The sequence below is a fragment of the Lethenteron reissneri genome, chromosome 32 (assembly GCF_015708825.2).
Source record: "Lethenteron reissneri isolate LAM-NWPU_2019-01 chromosome 32, ASM1570882v1, whole genome shotgun sequence".
In the NCBI taxonomy this organism is placed as follows: Eukaryota; Metazoa; Chordata; class Hyperoartia; order Petromyzontiformes; family Petromyzontidae; genus Lethenteron; species Lethenteron reissneri.
In genome coordinates this window covers 8,310,625-8,328,693 of record NC_083810.1, presented here as the reverse complement: position 1 = coordinate 8,328,693, position 18,069 = coordinate 8,310,625, and the positions used below count along the sequence as shown (strand labels likewise).

The following is an 18,069-nucleotide window of genomic DNA, read 5'->3' as shown; positions in this document are numbered from 1 at the left end:
TTAGCGAGCACCTATGAAGGCCTATCGCTTCCTACACACACAGACACATACACGATGATACACACACACACAGACACACAGACACCCACCCATCACACACGCGCATCGGACCCTCCCCCTTCCTCCTCCTTTACACCCCCCTCCCCTCCCCTCCTCCTCCTCCCCTCCCAAACAAATCGTCTCCCCACCCCTCCTCCTCCTCCCCAGAGCTGCTCAGGTCGCCGCACCGCTTGGGCGCGAGTGAAGACAAGAGCGGGCCAGGGTTGGTGGGACACGTGCGGATGGGAGGTGCTGATCGCTCAGCTCGCGCCCCTCCTCGATCTGTGTCGGCTTCCTTCATCCCCCGCTCACATCGTCTGCCCCTCTAGCCCACGTGTGTGTGGTGGTCTCAGCCACCTCGTCATGAGCGTCGGAGGAGTCACAGTCGCAGCTACACCGCCCGCGTCACAATCTTCTCTACATCATCACCACCATTACCTCCACCACCATCACAGCAATAATAATAACAACAAAATCATTATTCAGCAGCAGCAGCATCCTTCACGTGCCCATCGTGGATACTGCCCAGAGATGTTCCCTGGGACTCGCTGGGACGAGCCGAAGGGAGACGGAGCGGAGGTCGGAGAGACCCTCGCGGGAGACGCGGGGGTTGTGCCAGCCGCCCTGCAGGTAGGAGGTGGTGCGGGTGGTGGTGGTGGTGGTGATGTCAGATTAATGTGGTGGTGGTGGTCGAGGAGGTGGTGGTGATGAAGGAGATGGTAGTGGTGGTGGTGTGAGATTAATGTGGTGGTGGTGGTGTGAGAATAATGTGGTGGTGGTCGAGGAGGTGGTGGTGGTGGTGTGAGATAAATGTGGTGGTGGTGGTGATGAAGGAGATAGTGGTGGTTGTGTGAGATTAATGTGGTGGTGGTGGTGATGAAGGAGATAGTGGCGGTGGTGGTGTGAGATTAATGTGGTGGTGGTGGTCATGTGAGATTAATGCGGTGGTCAAGGAGATGGTGGTGATGAAGGAGATAGTGGTTGTGGTGGTGGTGTGAGATTAATGTGGTGGTGGTGATGAAGGAGATAGTGGCGGTGGTGGTGTGAGATTAATGTGGTGGTGGTGGTGATGTGAGATTAATGTGGTGGTGGTCAAGGAGATGGTGGTGATGAAGGAGATAGTGGTTGTGGTGGTGGTGTGAGATTAATGTGGTGGTTGTCGAGGAGGTGGTGGTGATGAAGGAGATAGTGGTGGTGGTGTGAGATTAATGTGGTGGTGGTGATGAAGGAGATAGTGGTGGTGGTGTGAGATTAATGTGGTGGTGGTGGTGGTGATGAAGGAGATAGTGGCGGTGGTGGTGTGAGATTAATGTGGTGGTGGTCGAGGAGGTGGTGGTGATGTGAGAGTAATGTGGTGGTGGTCGAGGAGGTGGTGGTGTTGAAGGAGATTGGTGGTGGTGGTGTGAGATTAATGTGGTGGTGGTGGTGTGAGATTAATGTGGTGGTAGTCGAGGAAGTGATGGTGATGAATGAGATAGTGGTGTTTCTGGTGGTGGTCGAGAAGAATGAGGTGGTAGTCGAGGAGGATGAGGTGGTGGTGGTGTTGGTGATGAAGGGGGAGACGTGCGCTGTTTATGCTGAACGTGATGGCAGTGATCAAAGCTGGTGGTGAAGGCATTGGTTGTAGGAATGGCGTTGGTCATGAGAGAGGTGGTGGAGGTGGTGGTGGTTGTGGTTATACTAGAGGTCGTGATGGTTGGGGAATTGTGGTGGTGGAGTAAGTGAAGATGCTGATTATAATTACAAGGCACTGGTTGTGTTAGTGGTTGTGGTGATGGTGGTTGAAGAGATGCAGTGGTGGTGGTGGTGGTGAAGGTGATGTGGAGATTGAGGAGACGTGGTGATCGTGGTGATGGGGTGGTGGTGGTGGTTGAGGTGATGTGGTGGTCGTGGTGATAGTTGAGAAGAGGTGTTGATGGGGAGTACTGGCCACGCCTTTGACCACATCATCCAGAACGCGCCAAACCTCATCTCAATTCGGAAGCTAATCTGAGTTCAGCCTGGCGTCTTCTGTACACCCCGTGTCTTGTGTACACCACGTATCTTGTGTACACCACGTGTCTTGTGTACACCACGTGTCTTGTGTACACCAGGTATCTTGTGTACACCAGGTATCTCGTGTACACCACGTGTCTCGTGTACACCACGTGTCTCGTGTACACCACGTGTCTCGTGTACACCACGTGTCTCGTGTACACCACGTGTCTCGTGTACACCAGGTATCTCGTGTACACCACGTGTCTCGTGTACACCACGTGTCTCGTGTACACCACGTGTCTCGTGTACACCACGTGTCTCGTGTACACCACGTGTCTTGGTTATGGGCTTCGAGGTGGCCAAGAGGTGTCAGTACAGCAAACCCAATCTGCATGAGCAAGAGGGGGGTGAGGAAGAGGTGAGGAGAGATGAGGAAGAGGTGAGGAGAGGGGGTGAGCAAGAGGAGGTGAGGTGAGGGAGGTGAGAGGAGGATGCATGAGACTGAACTTTCGCTGAATGGGTCCGGGCCTCATCCCTCTTCGGGCTCTCAAGGCGCGTCTCTCACCGAGCTTGGCTCCACTGACACTCGCCAAGCCAACCCCCTTCAACACGACGAGCTGCGAGTGGTAGTGGGGGGGTGGTGGGGGGGTAATGGGTGGGTGGTGGCGGGGTGTGCCTGGGCATGGCTCGCGGAGAACTTCCTTCAGCCAGCAGTGGACAGATCACGGCTACGGCGGCTGCTGCTGCTGACGATGAGAAATGCGGGCGGAAACTAAACTATAAACTATTTTTATGTTTCCAGGTAAGGAAAAGCAAGGGGGCCAGGGAGGTGGGGAGGGGGTAGCGAGACGAGGCTAAAAGAGGGATGAGGGGGGGGGGTTGATGATTTGGGGGGGTTCCAATAAATTCCACCACCCCCCCCCCTTTTTCCCACATACCCCCCCCCCCGCACGCACTCCTCTCGCCGCAGCTGCGGGTATGGGAAGATAACGTGTGCAGGGTAGCTACTGCCTCGTACAGCGAAATAAGTTGGGGTGGAGGTTGGGGGGAGCGCAGTGTAGGGAGGGGGGGGGGGGGTGGAGGGTCGCAGGGTAGCCGAGGGGGGGGCAAGGTAGTGGGGTTGGGGCAGGGTAGCGCAGGGGGACAGGGTAGTGGGGGGGGCTGCTTTAGGGTCTGCCATGTGTTCGTCTGGGTGTGTAGGAAGGAGCACGTCCACCAATCAAATCAGCTGTCCACGAGTAGGTTATAGGGGTGGATAATTATTATCCATCGCCGGATCGCGAGTGGTGGTGGTGGTGGTGGCTTGGGGAGTCCTTCATCCAGCAGTTGATTGAACAAGGCTGATGATGGAGTGGGGTGGGGGGAGGGGTTTGGAGGGGGCGGGAAGGAGGTGATGTGTGTGGGTGGCGCGGGGGACATGCGAGATGGATAAGCGAGGTGGTGTAATGAGTAAATCAGTGTCGGAACTCGCCCAGTGGTCCACCACGACCCCTCCCGCCCTCTCCACCCCCTCCACAAGGGATACCCTCTCCCCCTTACCCCGCTTTCATCTCTCCGCACCACCACAACCAACCAACCACAACTCCCAACGCTCGCCACCAACACAACCACACCCATCATCTATCGATGCATACACACGAGAACACACAAAGACAAAGATCCCCCCGTGTAGCCTTAACAGACTGTTGGGGCAAGTGCTGTTAGCGAGCAGCATCTATGAGGCCGGTACGGCGCACGAGGGGGTGGGTGGTCAACACCACGCCCGGCCGCCTTTGTCTTCCGAGTAGCGATGTTTACACATCGCACCAGGTACTCATTTGAGGCTGAGTCGACCTAGGGGAGGCCCAGGATCAGTTCAGATAATCGTCACTGGTGTTGGCCGTGAGCGGGAATCGAACTCGGGTGGCCAGGTTCATAGCGCAGCGCGCTAATCGCTCCACCACCGCTCCCCAACACACACAATGACACACACACGTACACACGCCCACAACATCGCGTGCATGAACATGGTACAATCACAACCACAGACACACGTGCGCTCACACGCACAGACATTCATAACAAACAAGAAACCCACCCACACATCCATAGTCATGAAACGACACACACGCACACGCGCAAAGCACTTGCACGGGTAAAGACGTACGCACACCGACAAAGATAAAGACGCCCCATATAGCCTTTGACGGGCTGTTGGGACAAGTGCTGTTAGCGAGTTCTTATGAAATCCGGAACGGCACACGAGTGGGTGGGTGGCCAACACAATGCCCAGCCGTCTTTGTCTCCCAGGTGCTGATTTTCCACACTGCCCCGGGTACTCATTTAGGGCTGAATCGACCTACCAGCAGTGCCGGACTAAGCTAGTACGGGGCCTGTAGCATATGTTATAAAGGGGTCCTAAAAAAAAAAAATCTTAAAACACGCATTTTTAATTTTCGATTTAAAGCTTTCGTGACTGCAGGGATTCATCTTATTGGTTCTTTCGGTAAAGTCACGTAGAATGGAAATAATAAAATAATAAAATAAAACATAATAAAATAATTCTCACGACGTTTCGGCCACAACGCAAGCAGCCGTCCTCAGGTGAAGACCAGGTCTGTCGGGGAGACAGCGTCTGAATGAAACAGCACCGCTCCAAGCAAATTATTTAAACCGTGGTCTTCACCTGAGGACGGCTACTTGCGTTGTGGCCGAAACGTCGTGAGAATTATTTTATTATGTTTTATTTTATTATTATTTCCATTCTACGTGACTTTACCGAAAGAACCAAGAAGACGCATTTTTAACTTTCATAGTAAAGTAATTGTATTTTTTCATTTGATATACAGCCAGATAATGCGACAAATCGCTAACCTCAAACACCCAGTCGTTCATATAAAAGTTGAAGGCGGTATAGTACTATAGTAATAGAGCACGTGCAGAATCACTGAACCGGAATTGCCTGCTTGAAAGCGTTTACCGCGGGACCCTTGTAAGTTGCCCGTAGCGTGTGCAGCTACTTTTGCTACGAGGATAATCCGGCACTGCCTACCCAGGATCGGGTCAAATATCACTCTCCGCCGACGATGTTAGCCGTGGCTTTAGAATCGACCTCGGCTTAGAGTCGCAGCACCCGACTGCCTTTGTCTTCCAATGCTTAATGTTTACACACCGCACCTGGTACTCATTCAAGTTAATTTATTAGGTATAGCCCTGTGAGCCATTCGGCTCTTGAATCGGGTGCAACCGCAACAAACAAAAACATAAAACATGAACAAAAAACATCTTAAAGTGAATATGTGACTAAGTGCAAACAGAAAATCCAAGAAAAGACAGCAAAATATTGCAGAAAAAACACCGTACACCAACACTGTGTGCAAAAATCCCAGTGGGATGCAAGTCAAACCACAACAACAACAACCACAAGACAACTTAGATTAAGGCAATCAGTCTAACTCTGTACTACAAACAAACATGGCTAAACCAATACACTTTTCGAAATCACCAAAATAAAGCCATGAAAGCAATAAAAAAGCAATCATAGGAACTGTGACGGAATTTACGGCTGAGTCGACCTAGGGGAAGCCCAGGACTGATTAAAATATTCGCCACCTCTTATTGGTCGTGGGCGGTAATCGAACTCGGGTCACTGTGTTCACAGCGCAACGTGGCGCGAACCGCTGCACCACCGCTCCCCACTTGCACGCACACACACGCACGTGTACAGACACGCACGCCCACGCAGTCCAGAGACTCGCTCTTAAAGGTCGTGGTGATTGTTGTTATACCGAGTGGTAGATTTGAATCGGGGACAGGGGTTGAACATGACCTTGTGTCCTGTATGGCAGCGGTTCTTTCAGAGGTAGCGAAGGAAGGGGTGGGGGGGGGGGGCACAGGCTGCGGCATGGTTACCATGCAGGACAAATTACCAATAAAACAGCTTAGTAGCCCACCTGCATTAGCATCATAGTGTGTGACCACACTACATCTTAGAGACCCACAGACTCACGCAGAGACCCCCCCAGACGGACGCAGAAACCCACAGACTCACGCAGAAACCCACAAACTCACGCAGAAACCTACAGATTCACGCAGAGACCCACAAGCTCACGCAGATACCCACAGACTCACGGAGAAACCCACAGGCTCACACAAAGACCCACAGACTGACGCAGAGACCCACAGACTGACGCAGAGACCCACAGATTCACACAGAGACCCACAGGCTCACATAGAGACCCACAGATTCACGCAGAGACCCACAGATTCACGCAGAGACCCACAGACTCACGCAGAGACCCATAGGTTTACGCAGAGACCCACAGACTCACACAGATACCCACAGGCTCACACAGAGAACCACAGGTTCACGCAGAGACCCACAGACTCACGCAGAGACCCCCAGAATGACGCAGAGACCCACAGGTTCACACAGAGACCCACAGACTCACACAGAGACCCACAGGCTCACAGAGACCTACAGACTGACACAGAGACCCACAGGCTCACGCAGAGACCCACAGACTCACGCAGAGACCCACAGATTCACGCAGAGACCCACAGACTCACGCAGAGACCCCCAGAATGACGCAGAGACCCACAGGCTCACACAGAGACCCACAGACTCACACAGAGACCCACAGGCTCACAGAGACCTACAGACTGACACAGAGACCCACAGGCTCACGCAGAGACCCACAGACTCACGCAGAGACCCACAGATTCACGCAGAGACCCACAGACTCACGCAGAGACCCACAGATTCACGCAGAGACCCACAGATTCACGCAGAGACCCACAGGTTCACGCAGAGACTCAGGCTCGATCAATATCGAGCCACGTGTAGTGTGTGTCAGAGGACCATCCCCAACAACACGTGGTGCGGTTGTGTGCACGTGCAGCCAGTGCCGTTATTGTATCGTGTGACATCACACTTATCGACTTGTGAATTAACGTCCGCAGCATCAGCAGCTGCCACCTTCTCAAAGTTTTCACCGCTGAGAGGGAGGTTGTTTTTTACTCTTGGCCAAAACTGCCTCCGGGCAAAAAAATGAAAAAAACAACCCTCGCTTGCATCAGAGAAGTCCTCCACCGACCTTCCAAAAGAAGTCACCAGCTTCATTCCTTAGGATGAGCTTAAGTGTTTTCTTTAAAGCCAGGAGAGTGGGGGACGATAGATATTGAAAACTGAATGAATGGCACAACAAGTAGTAGGTTGTGTGGGGAGGGGGCTCTGGTCACGAGTCGTCGCTAGGAGGGAGACAAAGGCGGCCGGGCGTGGTGTTGGCCACCCACCCCCTCGTGTGCCGTGCCGGCCTTCATAGGTGCTCGCTAACGGCACTTGCCCCAACAGTCCGCTGAGGCTATAAGGGGGGGATCTTTGTCTTTGGGGTGGGGGCAACGAGACCAGGCGTCTGGATTGCGTGGGAGGGGGTTGTCCTGCATGAGGCTGAACATCACTGCTGTAGGAGGTGGTGCGGGGAGTGGGAACGAATCAAACACCTCCATACACCCACCCACCCACCACGTCCATCCTCACCCCCCCACCACCACCCCCCAGCCCCCCCCCCCCCCCGTTTTGGACCCCCCCCCCCCCACCTTATTTATATCAATTGCCAACCCCAGTAAATTTATGCCCGGAATAAAACCCGAGTTAACGATGGTCACTGAAGGCAGTTGACGACCATCGGCACAAAGTTTCCGATTTCATAGTCACGCACACGACACAACCAACCACGGACACACGGTCACGAAGACAAATATCCCCCCGATAGCCTCGACAGACTGCTGGGGCAAGTGCTGCTAGCGAGCGCCTATGAAGGCCGCCACGGCACACGAGGGGGTGGGGGGAGGCCAACACCACTCCCGGCCGCCAGGTACTCAGTACTCGCCCCCGCCATGTGACCGTGGGACGTCTGAGATGACGGCCACGCCGACAGGACATCGCTTTCACTTTGTGATGGCCAGGAGGTAGCCCCTAGCACGACACGGCACAGATCGGGGACGGAAGAGTTCTCGATTTAGCCCGACCGCGGTTGTGATTGCACACGAGTCCACGTGCGTGCGTGCGTGCCAGGTGAACGGTGACCATGACCTGGACCCTCGTCTGGGCTCGAACCGGGCTACGTTCTCCCAGCGGCCATCGTGGTTCCACGTGGGACCCGAATCCCAGCCGCCAACATCGACCCCGCTCAGCATCAACGTGAACATCGTGCTGGCGGAGCCGAGCCCCCTAAATGGGGGGCTCAAACTGGGGGCGACTGATGACGATTGCGCCGCTGCTGCTGCTGCGTCGGACTTGCTGCTGCTGCCGCACATCAATGTGTTCCGCCCCGATTCGACTCCAGCACAGGACCCGGTGCCTCGTAAGCCTCCTCCGCCGTACCCGGGTACCGCCGCTCCCGTCTCCTTGACCACCGGCGGTGATGGGCGTTTCCACGGCAACGCGTTTACTATGGCAACGCGCCTGACGATTAACTACGGGGACCAGAGGCAACAGCAGCAGCAACAGCAGCAGCATCAACAACAACCACCACCCCCTTACGTGCATCTGCCCTCGGGGAATTTTCTGCCACCGACTCCTCCAAGGTCACAGCCACATAGCCCCGAAGTGGATGGGGATGTGCTCGCAAGTTTGGGTTTGCAACATCAGCTTCAAAACCACCATCATCATCAGCAGCAGCAGAAGCCCATGGGTCATCATCACCCCCATCATCAGCAGCAGCAGCATCGGCACCAGCACCAAAATCAACAACAAGATCAACGGTGTATCGAGATTGTCCAGAATTGTCACACGCCCGTGAAATTTCCTTCTCGATTGTACACGAGTGGGCCGCACAATCATCATCATCATCAGCAGCAGCACCATCAGCTGCAGCACCATCAGCAGCAGCAGCAGGTGCAGCAACACCCCGAGGCTGAGCTACAACTGCAACATCAGCAGCAGCAGCAGCAATTACTACAGCACTGTTTAAACAGCCCAAGCTTGGCTCAAAGTCAGCAAAGCCACAATCATCATCACGAGCACGACTTGTACCAACGAGATGTTTCCGCTGATGATGCTGATCATAATAACGTGGCACAGCAGCACCACTGTCTACATTCAAACAACGAGCAGCAGCAGCATCAGCGGGAAAGTGTTTATAATCAGCAGCATCAGCAGCAACAGGGAAGTGTTCACAACCATCAGCAGGAGAGTGTTCAACAGCAGCATCAGAAACAGCAGCAGCAAAGTGTTCACCATCATCAGCAGCAACAGCAGCCAAGTGTTCACCATCAGCAGCAGCAGGAAAGTGTGAATCATCAGCAACAGCAGCATCAGAAACAACAGCAGCCAAGTGTTCACCATCATCAGCAACAAGAAAGCGTTAATCATCAGCAACAGCAGCATCAGAAACAACAGCAGCAAAGTGTTCACCATCATCAGCAGCAGCAGGAAAGCGTTAATGATCAGCCGCTGCGGCATCAGCAGGAAAGTCGCCATCAGCATCAGCACCATCATCAGCAAGTGACACCGCGACTCCCCGGAGCTCCACGCAGCAGCCGTCGGAGCAACCCCGAGTTGGAGAAGAGACGGATCCACCACTGCCTCTTCCCAGGTTGGATTCCCTGTCGCGGGTCAGTGGAGTCGAGGCTCACTGAGCCAGACTAAGGCACCATCACCCACCCACCCCTTCCCACCTGCCCGGCACAAGCGAAGCAACGTCCGTTGTCTCGCCCGCTGCATTTCCCCATTTCCATTGTGCAGATGAGTTCAGCACATCGGCTCGCCGCCACGCGCCACGTGTGCACGCGCCTTGTAAAATCATCAAGTCAATCCGCTGCTGGATGAGGGGGGCCTGGCGCCTCCCCCAGGGGGGGGGGTATTTGACCATACTTCACCACGCTGGTCAGTGCGGATTAGATTAGTGAAGTGGGCAGCGTACAGGGGGGGGGAGGGGGGGCGTCATAGAAGTGTTGTACAACGGGATGTGTTTTGCATTACCCTCTGCTGCCTGCTCCAGGTGTACACATATGTAGATGGTGGCCCCAAAATTCAGGACACGTTGGGTTATTATATTTACTTTAACAAATCACGTAGGGTGACCTCATTTATTTTAACAAATGTTCAAACAGACTTATATTAACACGAATGAACGATGCATGAATTCTCTTTTGAATTCAATGTAGGACTTTTGTTTTTCAAAGATGGGATCTTTGAATGCTCACCCAAATAGTTTTGATGTCTCAGTTCATTCCGGGTTCTTGGTCGAGTTTTGTAAACGACAGATTTAAGGTGACCCCCCCCCCCCCCCCATGATGAAGAGTACAATTAGATATTAATAATGATAATAGAGAACATAATAACTAAACGAATAAACAATTACAGAATGCAATGCCAGTCGTAAAATTGAATAAATAGCCCTGTGTGTCCTGACTTTTGGGCCACCCCGTATACACACTGTCGGGAGTGGCGGTGGCGCAGCGGTTAGCGCACTGTGAACCTGTCCTCGGTGGCTAGGAGATGTTAACTACCTCGCCTGATACGCAGGAGGTCGTGGGTTCGATCCTGACCCTGACGCCTGCTGCTGTATATTTAGAGTTTGCGTGTCTCTCTCCCCGTGGTCGCGTGGATTTTTCTCCGGCCCCCCTCTCCCCCCACACATTTAGAAAATCGACGTCACGCGTTTAGACTATTCGGCTGCTGCTCTAAACCTCGACACGATAAGCCACTTCGTTGAGCAATCATTATTTGTGATAGTCGGGTCGCGTCTGAAAAAAAGAGCGATACAACTCAATGGGCCTTACCTGGTAAAACAATACAATCATTTAGTTTCGTTTTCATTTAAATTTCGGCAAGGGCCTGCATCACCGGCGAGGGATATCCCGCTGCTGAGCAGCCAAGCCTGGTGAAGCTGTCCCAGCGACGCCGCCGAACGCAGGGCGATGAACGAACTCGAACGAGCTGTTGGCGTGAGTCACGGCCAAGACGCAATGTCTCACCTGGGTGTCAACTCCGCCAGCATTCGTCTCAAGCGCCTGACCCAGCAGCCGCCTGTCTCGAAGGGACGACACCCCACCCCGCTACCCCACCACACGATAACCACCCATCCCCCCTGCCATGAGCGGCAGATGCCCGCTTCTTGTCGCATCCCTAAATAACTGCGTGTAGGCGGAGGGGAGCGGGGTTGGGAGTAGGGGGGGGGTATAGGCATTTGCAGCTTGCAGGACGACTCGATCGCTCACCATTCGTGTGTGCGTGTGTTTATTTACAAGGACAACGATCACCCCCGTAGCCCGAATAGCCTTAACAGACTGTTGGGGCGAGTGCTGTTATAGCGAGTAGCACCTATAGTGGGCAACAACCCCAGTGTTGCCCACTATAGGTGCTACTCGCGATGTCCACACACGGCACCAGGTACTCAATTGAGGCTGAGTCGACGTAGGGGAGGCCCAGGACCGATTCGGAAATATTCGTCACTGGCGTTGGCCGTGAGCGGGAATCGAACTTGGCTCGCCAGGTTCGAAGTTCAGTGCACGAATCACTGTGCTACCGCTCTCCCATATATACAGGACTTATACACACAGACACAAAACAAGACAAAGATCACCCGTATAGCCTACACAGGCTGTTGTTGACAAGTGCTGTTGTTTGCGAGTGCCTATGAAAGGCGGTACGGTGCTCGAGGAAAGCTGTGTGACCAGAACCACCCACGACTGCCTTTGTCTCTCCACTGCTGCTGTGTACACACCGTACCAACTACCCCCCCCCCCACCTCACTTCTCTCTCGTTAACTCTCCCCCCCCCCACCTCTTTCCCAAGGCTGCTCCAAGGTGTACACCAAGAGTTCTCACCTGAAAGCTCACCAGAGGACGCACACAGGTGAGCGACTTGGGCGCAAACTCCTCCTGGCTCCCCCACGGTTGCTCGCTCCATTATTTCCCGACACGGCCACTGTGAGCCACCTTTCTCTCCCTTCCTCCCATCGCGTTAGCGTGGCCTGTGTGACCCCCCCACCCCCACCCCCACCCCCGTGCCCATACTGGACATCTGTTAAAAAACAAGAGCTTTACAGCTTATCGGATTCCGCCAGTATGAATATTTTTTTCTGAGTGTGTGCGGTCCCAGGATTGTTGGGATCACGTAAAGTTTCGTGAGAATCAGCTGGAATGCATAAGTAGCGCACTGAACTTGCAACCCAGAGGTCACCGGCAGTTGAAACAACGGGACAAGTTTCTTGTGTGTACGTGTGTTAAACTTCTTTCGCACCGTACATAAGCCAACCGTGCTGATCGGAGGTGCGGAGGGAGAGGCAGAAAACTAAACGCAACAAGCGGCTCTAAAGAACTGAGTTTTCAACCGGGATTTAAACGTGCATAGCTCCCTCCAGTGGCTTCCCAATATCGGACGGAAGAGCGTTCCAGACGGCCGCAGAAGCGTATCTGAAAGCGCGCGATGCGGTGACCGATGTAAACTCTCAAGACCCCTCGCACTGGTGCACAATGCGTGAAACCACACAAGGAGACAGCTGCCTGCCGAGTTAGTACACACAGTACACATACAGTACACACACAGCACACACACAGCGCACACACAGTACACACACAGTACACAGAGTACACACACACAGTACACACAGTACACACACAGTACACACAGCACACACACAGTACGCACAGTACACACACAGCACACAGCGCACACACACAGCACACACACACAGCACACACACACAGCACACACACACACAGCACACACACAGCACACACACAGTACACACACAGCGCACACACACAGTACACACACAGTACACACAGCACATACACAGTACACACACAGCACACACACAGTACACACAGCACACACAGAGTACACACAGTACACGCACAGCACACACACAGCACACAGCACACACACAGTACACACAGCACACACACAGTACACACAGTACACGCACAGCACACGCACAGCATACACACAGCACACGCACAGCACACACAGAGTATACACACACCGCGTGTAGAATGAATTCAAACCGCATAGCAGAGCGAATCTTGGGTAGACATAGATTCCGCGCCGCAGATACGGCGCGGAATCGCAGTCGGAACCCGCATAGAGCGAGAGAAAGGGGCCGTCCATAAATGACGTCACGCACCTAGGGGGGGGAGGTCAGACAATTGTGACGATGTGTGACGAGGGGGGGGGGGGTTGAGAAATGTGACGTCACATCCAAATGCGCAACTTAAAAAAAATATGGAATTGTTATAACAACACGAATTGTTATAACAACACTCCTACAGCATCAGAGTGCAGCGCCACATTAAATACGCACTACAATGACAATAGTTTAAAGCGATTTGAAGCATGTTTTATTTTCAAAATGGAAATATGGTTTTGGTGGGGGGGGGCAGAGCTTTGTGAGGTCATATTTGAGGGGGGGGGGTCTGACTTTTTGTGACGCCGTGTGACGAGGGGGGAGGGGGGTCAAAAATCGTCAAAAATCGCGTGACGTCATTTATGGACGGCCCCAAACCCGCATACAGGCAATACACGAGATACGAACTTCCGACTTCCAAACATCTGCAAACATCAGCAAGGTGTTATGTTTAACCATCCAACAACTTGCAGCCGTTCGGTCATATCCATAAGAGGTTTTGTTTGGGTGAGATCGCGTAAATAGAAATGTGTCGTTAAACCCACCACCACTCGACACAGCCAATCATAGTAAGGTTCGTCACGTAAACAGAACGTGCCAATTCGTTACTAGTACAGCACTAACCGGTGCGCTGGAGAGTACATCCACAACGTTTACAAATTAGAGCCCCACGTTTCGCCAGTAATTACAACCAGCCTCATCAGGCGACAGCCAGATTTGTGGAGAAATCCTCCTGTTTCGTTCTTAAATAGAGGGATAAATGCGATGTCGTCATTTGTGAGGCACTCAGGTGCGAAGGCCAGAGGGGTGGGGTCGGTCATATGAGCCGAACCAGCGGAACTAATTTGCTTAGCAGAGCGACCCCTTCGCGAGGCGTAATGAGTCCCGCTGGAACTCATTACGCCCCATGCGACAGGCAAGCCCGCATCAGGACTCAAGGTACGTAAACATGAAAAAAACATGCGTTCATGTTTCTTGATTTTACTTATTATGAAGTATTTATCACAGTATTACATGCTTATGTACAATGTTTCTCGTTATTTATGAGTTTGGCAATGCGTCCCTTTTTTGTGGAACCACAAGACACTTTTTTTGTGGAACCACAATACACTTTATAACAACTCACCATATTTACAATTCACTAAGAAGTTCCGAGTTATGAACAAAACCGACTTACGAACCCGTTCGTAAGTCGACTGCCCGTACACCCACACTCATACATCTATCACAATGTGTATGTGCACACACACACATCTATCACAATGCGTGTGTACACACACAGATATCACAATATATAAGTACACACACATCTACATATATACAATTTTCCAAAGGCAGCGAGACGTGTCTGAACAAGTGGTCCCGACATTAAAGATGACAGGAGAGGCCTGGGAGCTCGTGAAGGTTGATTCCATCTCCTTTGGCTGTCGGAAACTCAGACTCGGCACGCAACGGGAAGCGAACCTTAGTGTCCACACCTATCACATCATCACGCTCGCTTCACTTAGGGAAGCATTCGCTGAGTCTCAAAGGGATGGCCGGGGGGGGGGGGGGGTCCTGGCCCAGTTGTCGCAGAGCGGTGATGTTACTGCTGCTGCTGCCGCTGCTACCGCGTCATCCACATTGAGTGACGTGCCGTGTCCTTTTTCAGCATTGGGATGTTTTTAGCTCAAAGAAGTTGTTTTTTTATTCGCGAGTAGAGAGTATGGGGGGGGGGGGGGTGTTGAGAAGCTGACACCCCCCCCCCGCCCCCCACCACGCATAACACGGCTCTGCCAAACTCCAACATCGGACCCACCGTTCGACATCTGGGAAGGAAGAGCGTTCTCCGGTTTCAATCGCCACTCTCAGCGAGGGGCAGAGTGGGGAGCAGTGGGGGTTGGAAGGTGAAGGTGGAGGGGGGGCAGTGGAAGAGGGGGGTGCACAGTCCCCCCCCCCCCCCTTGTCACTGGTATCTAAATAAAGTTGCTCGCCCACCCGCCCACCCCCCCCTACCACCACTGCCGTGCCCAAGCAAGACCTTTTACCATCGCAACATCACCACTATGAATACTGCAATGACGGTTGTCATCGAAGACGGCCGGGCGTGGTGCTGGTCGGCCACCCACTCATCCACCCACCCACCCACCTTACACACCCACCCACCCACCTTACACACCCACCCACCCACCTTACACACCCACCCACCCAATCACTCACCCACCGACCTACCCACTCACCCACCACTCATCATCCACCCACCCACCACTCATCCACCCACCCACTCACCCACCACTCACGCACCCACTAACCCACCCACTCATCCACCGACCTACCCACTCACCCACCACTCACCCACCCACCCACCCACTCACCCACCCCGTGACTCCCCAATCTGCGTGTGCCGTGCCAACTCGCGTAGTAACAGATGGTGGCTACACGCTGCACGTGGTTGCCTGTAATCCAGCACTGCTGAAGGCAGCAGCAGCGAGAGTTGTTGGATCACGACACGGACGGGAGTGCCGTGATCATAGAGGAGGTGCCATGCCCTGGGCTCGCTAGGAGAAGGCAGTACAGCAAATGGACTAATCGTCATCTGCTTATTCCACCTGTACGGGGATCGAGTGTTGCCCCCTTGTGCAAGGCAAGGGTCTTCTCCGGGTGCTCCGATTTTCCTCCAACGTATAAAATAAAAAATAATATAAATATATAGATGTGTCGTTAAAACCCGCCACCACCCGACACAGCCAACTACTAAGGGTTGTCACGTAAACAGAACGTGCCAATTCGTCACTCGTACAGCACTAACCGGTGTGTTGGAGAGCCAACAGACTGGTGTGTAACGACACACTTATATATTTACGCGATCCAACCCCCAAAAAATGTATGCATGATATTGGTCGCTAAAACCTACGTGTTAAACTGAATAATAAAAAAACTCATAATTAATTGTCCGACAACATCTTATAAAAAAAGGCAATGCAGCAGGACCATTCTGAAAAAGATTCATACGGCACAAGTGTGGCTCTGCTGAATAAATAAATAAATGCATTTTAGTGATCATCTAGTCCGTGACGCGCTTCACCCAAAGCCCCACTCCCTCTCCTGACCGACGTGCACGATGCCGTGAACCTGCGCGCGCCTTCTCTGATCCACGCGGTCCTCCTCCTAAGGACCAACGATGTAACATTCCAAGCCGCGTGCATGTGCCTCGCGCCTCCACGTACACCTGTGTTGCCGAGCTCGTGTTCCATGCGTGTTGCGTTCATGACCACGTCTTTCCGAACCGCGTCTCACGGCCTTTTTCACGTTTTTAAGAAATAATATTTTACCAATTTGCGTCAAGAACCGACGACACCAACCAGCAGACCCCCCCCTATACAGTGGCACATTCTTATTATTATTATTATATTAACAGCACGTGCTCCAACATGGCGGTGGCTGGGGTGGTGAGGGTGGTAGGGGAGGGGGGATCAATGGAGGGCAGAGGAGCGACGCTCACAACAACGAGCGGAGCGCCGGGCGGCTAAAATGCAGCAAGTTGGCACAGCGGGGAGGGGGGGGGGGTACAGCTGGTGCATCTACCGGTCATCTCAGTCATCCAACCCATGGCACCTGCTGGGCCTGTCCCGAGACCTCCTGTCGGCGAGCCTTCAACACTTCACGTGCCCTCGAAGTGCACCTGGCCTGGCACAGGCGCCGTGCTGACGCCACCGTCACTTAGTGGCGAATGGCGGTTGTATTGGTATTGCGGGGAGAGTGGGGAGGGGTGATATTTTATTGTGACGTGCGCCTGTGACGTACACCTGTGACGCGCGCGCCTGTGACGTCCCCGCAGGCGAGAAGCCGTACGCGTGCGCGTGGGCCGGCTGCACGTGGAGGTTCGCGCGCTCCGACGAGCTGACGCGACACTTCCGCAAGCACACGGGCTCGCGGCCCTTCCCGTGCCACGCGTGCGGCCGGGCCTTCTCTCGCTCCGACCACCTGGCGCTGCACAGCAAGCGGCACCAGTGAGCCAGCACGCCCCGGCGCGCATTTCTTCCTCGTTTTCCCCCTTTCCTCCTCGCAGGGCTAAACAACAACGGGTTCCGGCTACGGGACATCTTGAAATGTACAAAAACACATTTGGCTCGTTTGTTTTGTTTAAAAAGGGGTCCCTCTCTCGGCGAGCCTCGTGGTTTACTCGACGAGGAAGTTCCTCTGCGATTCGGCGTGTTTGGATGGCGTCTGCGGGCGAGCGAAGAAACGCAAACGGAACCCGCCGCACACACGGTGACATCGAAAGCTCCGCAGGGAGTGGATTCCAGGGATCCATCGCTGCACTGCCATCGCGTACCAGCTCGACAGCGCTTGCTGTATTGAAACACAAATCGCACCGGGGCTGCTTTCAAAATGAGGGTTCACAGATATTCTGGAAGCTTTCAGGGTCGCCGATTGCCGCGAGAGGCTGTCCCGTGACGCCGGCAAACCAGGCACCGGCCCGCCAAAGATAAATATCCCCCGTGTAGCCTTAAAAGACTGTTGGGACAAGTGCTGTTAGCCAACACCTAAGAAGGCCGACAAGGAGCACGAGGGGCTGGGTGGCCAGCACCACGCCCGGCCGCCTTTGTCTCCCCAGTGGTGATAATTGTACACACCGCACCAGGTACTCATTTGAGGCCGGGTCGACCTACGGGAGGCCCAGGACCGATTCAGACAATCGACACTGAAGTTGGCCGTGAGCGGGAATCGAACTCGGATCGCCGGGTTCGTAGCGCAGCGCGCTAACCGCTACACCACAGCTCCCCGGTTTCAGCACCACTGCTTCCAACGGAGCCCGACTCTGCTGATGAGACACTGCATGGCGAAACCGGCGCCGAGTTAAGTTGTGCTTGTGCCGAATCAGTGCTGCTTAGTTTACAACCCCCCACAATGGCTGTGGGACGGATGGGATGCGTGCAAAGCATTTTTAATAAATTTG

General features: G+C 53.7%; 1 protein-coding gene across 2 annotated transcripts; it reads left to right on the top strand.

Moving 5' to 3' along the window:
* Positions 1-227: 227 nt before the first annotated feature.
* LOC133349954 (putative mediator of RNA polymerase II transcription subunit 26) lies at positions 228-18,056 on the top strand. 2 transcript variants are annotated; one of them, XM_061563860.1, is made up of 4 exons: positions 228-669; positions 8,072-9,612; positions 11,798-11,857; positions 16,948-18,056. In XM_061563860.1, the coding sequence occupies exons 1-4, from the start codon at positions 403-405 to the stop codon at positions 17,600-17,602; spliced, it is 2,523 nt and encodes an 840-aa protein (XP_061419844.1). In that variant the 5' UTR covers positions 228-402; the 3' UTR covers positions 17,603-18,056. The 2 variants fall into 2 exon arrangements, with proteins under 2 accessions (XP_061419844.1, XP_061419845.1); XM_061563861.1 differs by having other exon boundaries at positions 8,072-9,593; positions 16,948-17,275.
* The last annotated feature ends 13 nt before the right edge of the window (positions 18,057-18,069 follow it).